This window comes from Marmota marmota, unplaced genomic scaffold (assembly GCF_001458135.2).
Source record: "Marmota marmota marmota unplaced genomic scaffold, marMar, whole genome shotgun sequence".
NCBI lineage: Eukaryota > Metazoa > Chordata > Mammalia > Rodentia > Sciuridae > Marmota > Marmota marmota.
Window position 1 is genome coordinate 8,562,842 of NW_025999999.1, and position 13,059 is coordinate 8,575,900.

At 38.3% G+C, this 13,059-nt stretch overlaps 1 protein-coding gene across 1 annotated transcript in view; it reads left to right on the plus strand.

Moving 5' to 3' along the window:
• The window catches only part of Taf5 (TATA-box binding protein associated factor 5), a 16,636-nt gene that overhangs the window by 226 nt on the left and 3,351 nt on the right, over nt 1-13,059 (plus strand). The window contains 7 exon segments of the mRNA XM_015494743.2: nt 1-302; nt 3,200-3,437; nt 6,876-7,191; nt 7,929-8,092; nt 8,202-8,337; nt 10,397-10,517; nt 11,162-11,291. The exon segment at nt 1-302 is cut by the window's left edge and continues 6 nt beyond it. Of these exon segments, the coding sequence (XP_015350229.2) occupies nt 1-302; nt 3,200-3,437; nt 6,876-7,191; nt 7,929-8,092; nt 8,202-8,337; nt 10,397-10,517; nt 11,162-11,291 (1,407 nt within the window).

Consider the following 13,059-nt stretch of genomic DNA (forward strand, 5'->3'; position numbering starts at 1 on the left):
AGAGGCCGGCGCTCCCCACGACCGACAGACTCTGCTGGCGGTGTTGCAATTCCTACGGCAGAGTAACCTCCGCGAGGCCGAGGAGGCGCTGCGCCGTGAGGCCCGGCTGCTGGAAGAGGCAGTGGCGGGCTCCGGAACTCCGGGAGAGGTGGACGGTGCCGGCACTGAGGCGGCGAGCGCGCTTCTCAGCCGGGTCACGGCCTCTGTCCCCGGCTCTACGGCCTCCGATCCTCCCAGCACTGGTGCTTCAGGGGCCACAGTCGTCTCAGGATCAGCTTCAGGTTCTGTGGCTCCGGGGAAAGGTGAGCCGCGGTGTCCAGGGGAAGAAGGACCGGCTCAAAGGGGAGCAAGCCGGGAAGGCAGGGGCTGGCAGGCCTGCACCTCTGCGGGCTTGTTTTGAATTTCCTGGGCCCGCCTCTAGGGCCACATGCCCGCCCCTTTCTCCAGTGCGCCGGCTGCGCAGTCAAACCCACTTCCTAGCTGTCAATTCCAGCTAGAGGCTGAGCAGAGCTATTGAGCAGCGGGATGCATGGGGAAGAGGGGCGCAGAAAGGCGGGGAGCTCAGATTTTTGATTTTCCTCTTATTGGACTTTTGAGCCTTGGGCAGGTCCGCACTAACACTATTTGTACGGTTCTCTACTATTGTTCTATAAGTACTTTAAGTTATATATTTATATATTTTAATTTTCCCAGTGGAACTGTGAGGTAGACATTACTTCCACTTTAGAGATGAGGAAACAGATTTCTTGAGGACTTGCTTTGGACCACTAAGCCAGGGACTGATCGAACACAGTGTTGGCAATATTTCTCAAAATATGGGCCACGTACCACCAGTGTTAAATGTTTTGAGGATGCAAATTGTTAAGCATCAGTGGCCAGGCTCTGACTATCTAGAGGTGAAGTCTGTGAATCTGCAATAAGTGCTTTTAAGGAGTATTAATGTATGGCAGAATTTGAGAGCCACAAATTCAGGAACAGGTGTGGGACAGACCTTTTTGTCCCTGCTGGTTTTACTTGTGTGTTGCCTGTTCCTAAGGTTGAGTTTTTTTCTATTAAATAGGTTACTATGAGGCTCAGATATACATGAAATGCCTAATTCTGAAAAGTTCATGCTTCTATATTCATTCCTGACACTTGTGTCCCCCACTTTCTCTCAGCAACTGTTGTCACAAAGTCCATGCAGTGAAACTTTTATGGGATATAAGATGTCAAAGGTGATCAATAAATGTTGAATTAAATTATCCAGTGCAGCCCTCTCATAGCTAAGTTAATCTGTACTTAGGAGGCCTAATCTTTGCAGCATTGCCAAAAGTGAAGTTTGAATACATAGCATTTTAATCCATAAATAGAAATGTGCTAAAATGTGATTGAGAAGAATCTTTTTTAAAATAGTTTTTTAGTTGTCAGTGGATCTTCTTTCTATCTATCTATCTCTTTATATGTGGTGCTGAGGATCAAACCCAGGGCCTCACACATACCAGGCAAGTGCTGTACCACTGAGCCACAACTCCAGCCCCAGAGAAGAATCTTTTTTGGGGTGGTAGGGTTACTGGGGTTTGAACCCAGGGCCTTAAGCATTGCTAGGGAAGCATTCTATCACTGAGCTACATCCCCAGCCTCCCTGTCCTTTATACACACACGCAAACATACATACACACACACACACACACACATACGTGCACATACCACTGTTTCTTTCACGTTTTAATTTCAAGACAGGATCTTGCTAAGACTTTGAACTTGTTATCCTCCTTCTCAGCTTCCTGAGTGAGATTGCAGGCGTGTTCTACCAAAAATCTTTTCTGAATACTGAATTTTGTGAATGAACTATAAAACAAATCGTATTGTTTGTTATATTGCTATTATCTCTTATCTCTTCAGAAGCCTTTTTACTTATTTTTGGTTCTGAGGATTGGACTCAGGGACACTTTATTACTGTGCTACATCCCCAGCCCTTTTAAAAAATATTTTTAAATTTGAGACCAGGTCTTGCTAAGTTGCTTAGGGCCTTGCTAAGTCATTTATTATCATTATTTTTTTGGTACTGAAGACTGAACCCAGGGACTCTTAACCACTGAGCCACATCCCCAGCCTTTTTTATTTTTAATTTTGAGACAATGTCTCACTAAGTTTTTCAGGGCTTAAGTTGCTGAGGTTGGCCTCAGACTTGCTATCCTCCTGCCTCAGCATCTTGAATGGTTGGGATTGTAGGTGTGTGCCACCATGCCCAGCACTTCAGAAGCTTATTTTTAGATCTTAACTGAGAAACCAGAAAGGAGGAAAAGAAGCCATCAGAGTGATCCAAAAAAATGATGACATTATTCATTGAAGGACATAGCTGTGAACCCAGCAATAGAGTGCTTGCTTAGCATGACTAAGGCCTTAGGTTCAAAACCCAGTATTGTCAGGTTTGATTGACAACTGTATCATTGTTTGGCATTGCTATGTTACTAAATACCCATGTTTTCTGCCTTGAAATAGTGGTTACAGAGGTTGCTTTAAGCTTATATAATTGAGTAACAACTCATTATCTTTTGGAGATAATAAAAGGCATCCTAAAATGCTGACATTTTACATGTGTACATATGAAAATAACACAAGATAGAAAGCGTTGGGCTGGGGATATAGCCCAATTGGTGGAGTGTTTGCCTCGCATTCACAAGGCCCTGGGTTCAATTCCCATCACCACACACACACACACACGAGACAGAAAATGTTGCAGCAATGTCACAAATTATTTGGGTAGCTCAGAGAGTGGGAAATGTTTATAGCTGGTGGCTTGGTGGTGGGAGATGCCGTTTGCACTGAGCCTTGAGAGGAGATTAATAAACTGTTTGATTTGCATGTATTTATGTGTGTAGTGCTGGGGATTCAATCCAGGGCCTCATCCCTGCGTATATGATCTTTTATACAATTTGTGTTTAAAAATAATGTAATTCTAGGAAAAGTATTGAATTTTTTTGTTATTGATTTGAAAACTTATTTTAAGATGTGTACATGTGAAGGGGTTTTGGCCTGGGTAACTGAAACAAGTGCAAAATCCTATTAAAAGATTATGTGATTGGGTTGGGGAAGACAGGTTGAGAGGAAAGGGGACAAATCGAGAAACAGTTTACTTTTGAGCCATATCAAAACAGCAGTAGTCACATGGTACATATCAGATCATTTTCTTAAAAGTTGTCTTTCATTTTTTAAACAGTTGGAAATGTAGCTGTGGAAGACCAGCCAGATGTCAGTGCTGTCTTGTCGGCCTACAACCAACAAGGAGACCCCACAATGTATGAAGAATACTATAGTGGACTGAAACACTTCATCGAATGTTCTCTGGACTGCCATCGGGCAGAATTATCCCAACTCTTTTATCCTCTATTTGTACACATGTACTTGGAGCTAGTCTATAATCAACATGAGAATGAAGCAAAATCATTCTTTGAGAAGTATGTGGATTTTTACATATATTTTATTTATACATGCATACACACAACTGTAATCACACAAATGTAAAATTGCAATTCAGAAAGTACTTTGTGAATCTAGCATAAGATATTATTGAATTGGAGAAGTCAGGAAAAGCTTCCAGAGGAAGCCATACTTAAGGTGAGATCTGAAGATTGCGTAGGAATTAACCAGATAAAGAAAAGAGGGGAAAACCATATATGAAAGCTCTGTGGCACGAGGGTCATGGTAGCTGCAAAGACTGAAAGAAGACTGCAGTAGTTGGAATAAGGAACGGAGTGGGTTATGATAAAACATGCAGCTGGAAAATTGGTTAGGTGCTAGAACAATAGGTTCTCAGACCACATTGAAATTCTGTTTGTCCTTAGAGCAGAAGAGAGTTGTATTGAGTAGGATTGGATTTGGCTGAGAGTCACTGAAAATAATGATGGCATAAATAAAATTTTTCTTTTTATCTGTATTCTAAGAGCAATAAGAAACTGATAGATTAGACTGAAAACCCAAGAAGAGACTTAAATTTAGACTTAAATATAGTCAAAGTTTATTTCTCATAAAGGTAGGAAAGTTCAGAACTGGTATTAAGTGTCCTTGATTGTTGGGGATACAGGCTCCCTTGGCCTTATTGCTCTATCATTCTTGTCATGAAGCTTCCACCATGTGACATGATGGCTTTCTAGCTCTAAGTAGTCATATCTGTGTTATAGTCAGCAGGGAGGGCCACATTCTTCCTAGAAGATACACACATTTACAATTTTTCAGCCAGCGGTTATACTAGATACAAAGGAGGTAGGGAATGTGGTCTTAGGTGTCTATGTGCCCAGCCAATATTCAGGTGTTTTGGATATTTGGGGGTAGTGAGGCATTTCTGCTATAGAAGTCATTGGAGGGCCATGTCATTATTAAATGTGCAACTTCAAGGATCTTTCTTGCATGGTATGGGGAACAGATGGTGGGGAGACTATTGATTGACCAGTCTTAGAAATTTCTGAGTGGTTCTCATTAGGGCTGATATTCCTTCTTTCCCTAGGTCATTTGCCAATGCAAGGAGATGTTGTTTTTTGTTTTTATTTGTTTTGGTGGTCATAGTGATTAGGGGAAGGAGCAAGGATACTGAATGTTCTAGGATGGGCAGATAGTATACTTAAAGAATTGTCCTACCTCAAATGCTAATAGCATTTGAGAAACAGGACTAGATCATGGTTGTGGTAGTGGAGGTAAAGAGAAATAGATCAACTGATGAAACACTTGATGGATTGAATATGGAGGTAAAGGAGATGGAAGTATCATTGATAATCCCAGGTTTCTGGCCCCCGAGATGCATAGGGATTCCCTTCAGCTAACATAGAAAACTCTGGAAAAGGACTTGGTTTGTCAGGTGTGAGAATAGTCTTTAGTTGCAATTCAGATATGCTCCAACTCATTTAAGTAACCTCCAAACCTGATCAATCAATAGTCACCTTTTCCCCTTCTTCCTGTTTTTCCCTTGTTATAAGAGCTTAGAGAAGTAAGGAATGGAATCATACATTGGAGTTATGTGCAATATTGATGGATATGGATGTGATTGTAGGAGAATATAAAATTAATAAGAGAACTAAGTCCAAGCCTCGGGGAGCTCTAGCATTTAATGGTCAAGTATAAGATAAAGGCTAGTGAAAAAGGGAAGAAAATCAGGAGAGTGTTGAGCTGTAGAAGCCAAGGGAAAGCAGCATTTAATAGTTTGAATGAGAGCTCTTTAAGGCAGGTAATAGGGCTTGAAGCCAGGACTTGTCAGATAACACGGTAGTGATAGAGGAACAATAGAACTCATATGTCATTGTATACATTTATTATAGTAGGATGCTTCATAGAAAGTATAGAAATGCTCTGTAGCTTAGTATTCTTAAAAAAATATATATATTAAGGTTGACAATGACAAAACTTCTACTCTGGAAGCTAATTTCTCTTACAGTACTGTCATCAAAAAACCTCTTGTTAGCTGGGCACAGTGGCACCTTCATGTAATTCCAGTGGCTCTGGAGGCTGAGGCACGAGGATCTTGAGTTCAAAGCCAGTCTTAGCAATGGCAAGGTGCTAAGCAAGTCAGTGAGACCCTGTCTCTATATAAAATACAAAAAAAGGGCTGGGGATGTGGTTCAGTGATTGAGTACCTCTGAGTTCAATCCCTGGTACTCCCTCCGCCCCCCAAAAAAATACCTTTTGCTCTTCCAGTCTCATGTTATAGCCATCTCCCCTCATAGGAAGATAGGAAGCTGAAATATCATAGAGGACTCTGTCTCCCAGACAGTTATGGACAAGCTCAGCCTTTGCCAGGACCCCACCATGCTCAGATGAAGGTAATAGGCAGTGATTGATATGAACCCCAAGAGACTGAGATTTCTAATTTCATTCAAATCTTAGAAACTCTGAGTTCATTTAATGATGAGTCTATATGGGTAACAAGTAATAGTTTAGGAATCCATTGATATTGTATCTCAGAGCTAGAGCCCTATACCTTAAATCATTGTTTTCTTTTTTGGTACTGGGGGTTGAACCCTGGGGCACTCTACCACTGAGCCACATCCCCAGTCCTTTTTATTTTGAGATAGGTAGACTTGCTAAGTTGCTGAGACTGACCTTCAACTTGGAATTTTCCTGCCTCAGCCTCCGGAGATAGTCATTGTTTTATAAATATTTTTCTTTAATGCTGCTCTTAGTGCCAAATATATATCTTTAATTTTACTTTTTAGGAAAGTTAAGATTTGTTAAAACAGAGAAGCACATTTAAATTTACTAATTGTTTGTAAGGCTGAAGGCTTTATTTAATTGCTTTTGGAATAGTAAATGGAAATGCTTATTGTTTGTTATCAATATTTGTTCTTTAGTAATAGTATTAAATTTAAGTATTTAATAAATGTTTGCTATTAAGAACATTGGGAATAATTAAAAATGGTGGATTTATGAGAATCCATGTATTTATTGTTGTTGAGGCTGTAATAGGTACATTGAATACACTATATAACATTTTCTGCTTTTATATGTGTTTGAAATTTTTTATAATAAAGTTTTAAAATGTAGGGTTTAAAGAAAAAATAATTCAGCAAAGTAAGAGCTCTGACATTCTCAAATGTCTATCAAAGATGGTAAACAAAAGAAACTGTCTACCAGTGGTGGGTATCTTATCTTTCATTCACTTACGATGTTTATTTCAAATTCTTCTCTTAAAAATGTTAATGATAAATTTCATTAGAGGATTAAATTGGTCATTTTTAGGACAAATTTAGAAACTGAATTATAGTAATTTTTAAATGAGTTACTTCTGGTCCTACAGCTTAGTTCAGGGTTTTCTGAAAATATTCTGGGATGGTTTATAAATATATGGGGGAAAGGCAGATCCCTTGATGATTACATTGAAAAATGACTTTTTAAAATCACTGAAACAGGTTCCATGGAGATCAGGAATGTTATTACCAGGATGACCTACGAGTATTATCTAGTCTTACCAAAAAGGAACACATGAAAGGGAATGAAACCATGTTGGATTTTCGAACAAGTAAATTTGTTCTGCGTATTTCCCGTGACTCGTACCAACTCTTGAAGAGGCATCTTCAGGAGAAACAGAACAATCAGATATGGAACATAGTTCAGGAGCACCTCTACATTGACATCTTTGATGGGATGCCGCGTAGTAAGCAACAGATAGATGCGATGGTGGGAAGTTTGGCAGGAGAGGCTAAACGAGAGGCAAACAAATCAAAGGTATGGGAATAAACCTAAGAACTATATAATGCAGATTATGAAAAATCATAACATTTTCATCTACATAATTTATATTTTTTTGTAGCTAGTTTGAGAATAATTTTACACTGTATTTAAAATTTCATGCCCTAAGGACGGTGTATATATGTGAGGATTTGGGAATAATTGCATTAACAGAACCCTGACTACAGTGGCTGAAACAAGTAAGGGGTTTATCTTCAAGTGAAATGAAATGCAGAGGAAGGTCCTCTAGGACTGGCATGATAGCTTTATAATGCCATCAATGTCCCTGGCTCTTTCAAGTTTTTGGTCCACCACTTTTAGAATGTGACCTTCTTTGTGCTCACAAATGGCTGTTGCAGTGCCAGCATTGCAACTACTAGGAAGGAAAAAGGGAAAGGACAAAAGGCCGACTGAGTCTCCTTTTTTATCAAGGAGATAAACTTTTTTTTTTTTTTTTTTGGTAAACCATACCCAATATACTCAGAATTATGTTATATGTCCATTCCTAGTTGCAAGGGAGCCTGAGAACAGAAATGATTTAACTACTCCAATAAAATCAGGGTTCTGTTAGTAAAGAAAAAGGGGCATATGGCTATTGGTAAACAAATTCAGAACCCTGCCTTGGGGCATAAATTACTGTATTGTAATTGTGATTCATCCTGTCAAAGATGTGCAAAGAGTATATTAATGAACAAAAAATTAATTTAAAAAATGCCGGTTCTTTTGACTTGTAGGTATTTTTTGGTTTGTTAAAAGAACCAGAAATTGAGGTACCTTTGGATGATGAGGATGAGGAAGGAGAAAATGAAGAAGGAAAACCTAAAAAGAAGAAGCCTAAAAAAGATAGTATTGGATCCAAAAGCAAAAAACAAGATCCCAATGCTCCACCTCAAAACAGGTGAGGAAGAAACCTCAGCATTTGTATGGAGCTTTAAGATATGTTACACATGATTTGAGTTTGTTAATATTCAAACAGTAATTCCCACTCTCCCCACTTACCCCCACAGAATCCCTCTTCCCGAATTGAAAGATTCAGATAAGTTGGATAAGATAATGAATATGAAAGAAACCACCAAACGAGTGCGCCTTGGGCCAGACTGCTTACCCTCCATTTGTTTCTATACTTTCCTCAATGCTTACCAGGTTGGTAAAATAATTGGACAATATCTGCCTAGAGAGTCATATAAAATGGTGATTTACCATTAGGAGAAATGTAAATGTGTTAACTAAAATGGAGTTTTGTCATTTAAATTGTTAATATAATTTAAAGATAGGAAAAGAGAATTGGATGCTATAGAGAATAGATAGAAGGCCATGTTTAAAAGACCCTTGCTTATACTTGTCCCTCATTTCACTGATTAGAATTCTTCCAGCCTTTGACTGGTTCATCCCTATTGAATTTGGTGTAAAAATTCATATAAATTTAATATTTTTTTTGGTTTGTTTTTGTTTTTTTGTGGTGCTGTGATTGAACCCAGGGCCTTGTACATGTGAGGCAAGCACTCTACCAACTGAGTTATATCTCCAACCCTAAACTTAATATTTTTTATTAAGCATTCTACATGTCTTGCCAGGGATGGTGGTGTACTTCTGTAATCCCAGCGACTGGGGAGGTTGAGGCAGGAGAATTTCAAGTTCAAGGTCAGCCTCAGCAATTTAGCCAGGCTCTAAGCAATTTAATGAGAACCTGTCTCAAAAAGTGAAAAGGGATATGTTGCTTGAGATACTGGCATATGAATTGTGATATCTGCAGCATTCCCTTCCTCATTGGGCTAAGCCAAACCAGGAGGGGTTAGGTGGGCAGACTTGTGTATAATCTCTTAGAGAAAGCAGGCTAACTGGCCTTTTCCACTGGGGGTGGCCACCATGTTTCTTGAACATGAGATGGAGACATGTGGCCTGGATTCGTAGCTAATGAGAAATTGGAGTTGCCCCCCCAAATTCTAGAATGCATCCCCTCCTGTTTATGGGGCTTTCCCTGTGTTGTGAGCCTTAAGACTCCTCTAGGACAAAACCCTGCAGGCCAATAGAAGCTTGGTAGAAGAAGTTTAATCCCCCTACCTTTAATTTAAACCAGGAACATGAGTAACTGTAAAATAGGAAGACACTTAAACCCAGAGAAATGAAATGACTAATTCAAGGTCACACATTGATAGGGATGGAATCCAGACTTCCTAATTTCCTTATTGACCTGCACTATCTTTCAAATCCCACATCACCCATTTTATGGATGAAACCATGGGGATATTGAAGAGTGGACTGAATAGTCACTGCCTGGCCCCTGGAGCCTGATGCATAACTCTTCTCTCACTTAAATGATTACAGCTGGTTGCCCTAACCCTATAGAATGTAAGCCCCATTTTGTTGGGGACCATCTTGCCACCCCAAGGAGAAAACTACACAAGAATGAAACTGACAGAGATGACAGCTGAGTTGTAAGATGGAAAGAGCTGGAGACTGGATAGTGTCTTGAGTACCTGGATCTAACCATGCCTTAAGCTGGTGTAACTCTGGACATTTCCTTTATGTGGGCCCAGACCCTTCCCCCCCTTATGAAAGTTTGATATGGATTTTTGTCACCTGCAGCCAAAAGTGTCTTAATTAATCCATGCCATAAGTTGTATATTGTTCTCAAAAATAAATAAAAAATAAAAAGGGCTGGGAATATAGCTTAGTGACAGAGGACCCCTGGGTTCAATCTCCAGTACAAACAAAACCAAAATAACAACAAAAAATCCTACGTATCTTAATAGATACAATAAGCTACTGATGATATATTCAGTAAACTACAAAAAAACAACATTTGCTTCCTGTTATGTTCTCCATAGAGAGAGGGCAAAAAGTGGGTAAATAATAACATGTTTTTCAAATAAGAGCTTTCAGACATGGGTTTTATAGGGGAATATAATCTCAAATGATCTTTTTTTAAAATTTTTTTTTAAAGAGAGAGAGAGAGAATTTTAATATTTATTTTTTAGTTTTCGGTGGACACAACATCTTTGTTTGTATGTGGTGCTGAGGATCAAACCCGGGCCGCACGCATGCCAGGCGAGCGCGCTACCGCTTGAGCCACAACCCCAGCCCCTCAAATGATTTTTTTATACGAGAAAAATAGCCATCATTATGAAGTCTCTAACATATGGTTGTATTTTTTTTCCTTTAAAAGAGTAGTGTTTAGTCTAAAACTTCTTTTTATTGGCAGGGCCTCACTGCAGTGGATGTCACTGATGATTCTAGTCTGATTGCTGGAGGTTTTGCAGATTCAACAGTTAGAGTCTGGTCTGTGACACCCAAAAAGCTTCGTAGTGTCAAACAAGCATCAGGTAACTGAGATGACTTTTTGGGGTGTGAGCTTTCCATTAGTCTACACCAGTCTTGATTCCATGGAATATACATAGGAGATACTGATTTTTTCAGAAATTCACTTAATTTCTTTAAAGATGCTAACATTTCCAGCAGTGAAAAAGCATCAGAATAGCTATTAGGAGACTGGGGTGCTAGTATTATTCTACTATTTAAAATCTTAAATAGTAGAAGAATACTTTTTTGTTTCAGCCATAAAATTGGGTAAAAAAGATCTAATAAGTTCAGAATTCCATTTTTATAAAGGTTTTTTTTTTTTTTTTTGGCTAAACTTAAATTATCTAACCATAGTAACACATTTAAAATTATTGTATATTTACATAGTTTTCATTTTTGTAAAACATTGTGGTATAATGGAAAAACTTGAATTTCAATCTAGTTCCAATACTGAGTACCTGTGTGCACTCTAGCAAACCAACTGTTCTGAACCTCAGTTTCATCTTCTACACACTGGGATGATATCACCTAATTTAGACATGTTAGTACAGTGGTTGGTATATAGGAAGAACTGTTCAAATGTTAGTTCTTCTCCTGAACTATAATGTGATTGTCTTAAAATGTTTTGATTAATGTACTTTAAAAAAATATTTCTGGACCATTTTAGATCTTAACCTCATAGACAAAGAATCAGACGATGTCTTAGAAAGAATCATGGATGAGAAAACTGCAAGTGAGTTGAAGATTTTATATGGTCACAGTGGGCCTGTCTATGGAGCCAGCTTCAGTCCAGATAGGTAAAATACAAACAATAAAAATTAAATACTGCAATACCATGTAGAGGTAATATAAAAATATCTGGAAGGTATTTTTATATTATCTCCATATTACAGAGGTAATATCTGGAAGCATAGTACAAATGCCTGGAAAATTTTCTTAGAAAAATCTCATGGTTGCCTGTCATTCATAACCTTTTTAAAAAAAACTTTATTTATTTATTTATATGTGGTGCTAAGGATCGAACCCAGGGCCTTGCATGTGCGGGGCGAGCACTCTACCACTGAGCCATAACCCCAGACCTCATTTATAACCTTTTATAATCTTGTCATTTGCTAATTCATTTTGGGGTACTGGTGTACAAGATAGCAACTTCATATATACCTCAATTTATAGACTTCAAGATGCCCAGTTCTGGGCTGGGGTTGTGGCTCAGTGATAGTGCACTTGCCTAGCATGTATAAGGCACTGGGTTTGATTCTTAGTACCACATATAAGTAAATAAATGAAATAAATGTCCGTCAATAACTAAAAAAAAACTTTTTTAAAAGATGCACAGTTCAGAGCTAACTGGGTTTCGAAAATCAGCTTTAGCTTTGTATAACCCTAATTAGGGGTTGAATTGCTTGAGTCCTTGCGTTGTGTCTGTTGGTACATAAAAAATAAATTCCTGATATTAATGGCATTCTAACTATGAACTGGAATTTTATCTTTTGTATAATCAGAAGATAAAGAGGGCTGGGGTTGTGGCTCAGAGTTAGAGAGCTCATCTGGCATGTGTGAGGCACTGGGTTTGATCCTCAACACCACATAAAAATAATTAATGAATAAAATAAATATCATGTCCATCTACAACTAAAAAAAAAGTACCAAAGACTGCCTTTTTTCTTTGTTTTTCCATATTTTTATTGGTGTACTATATTTATACATCATGTTTGGGATTTGTTGTTCCATACTGGTACATGCACAAAATATAACATATTTGGAAAAAAAAAATACTAAGAAATCCAGGCACTGTTGTATGTGATGTGTACCTGTAATCCTAGCTACTCAGGAGGCTGAAGCAAGAGGATTGTGTGTGAGACTTGCCTCGGCAACTTAGTAAGACCATGTCAAAAATTAAGAAGATACTAAAAGGAAATTTATAATTGCTATTGCTATTTTAGGTCTTTCTTCCCTTTAGCCATATGATTCCAAAGTATGTATGTAGTTATTTACCTGTTTTTTCATGATCTGTAATGTATAGTAATGGGTTGGGTATTTTATATTCATAAGATCATCTGTATCTTACTTAGCTAGATAATAGCTTTCAATCTATTAAGATTTTCCTCTTGAAACTTTTTTACCCCCCGTGGTGCTGGGGATTGAACCCAGGGCCTGTACATGTGAGGTGAGGCAAGCACTCTACCAACTGAGTTATATATCCCAGCCCCTCCTCTATGAAACTTTTTGAATGAGTTTTTGTTGTTGTTGACAGATAATATATTTAATATATTATATATATATATATATATATATATTTTTTTTTTTTTAAGTTGTTGATAGACCTTTATTTATTTATAAGTGGTGCTGAGAATCGACCTTAGTGCCTTGCACATGCCAGGCAGGTGTGCTGCTGCTGAGCCACAGCCCCAGCCCCAGACAGATCATGATACATTTTTATTTGATTTCAGATTTAATTCTGATTTTAGTGAAAACTGTCAGGTTTTGTATTTATCCTTGTAGAGTATTATTACCATGTTTGTAGTCTGCCCACTGCCCATAAAAGCCTTTTTTTTTTTTTTGCAG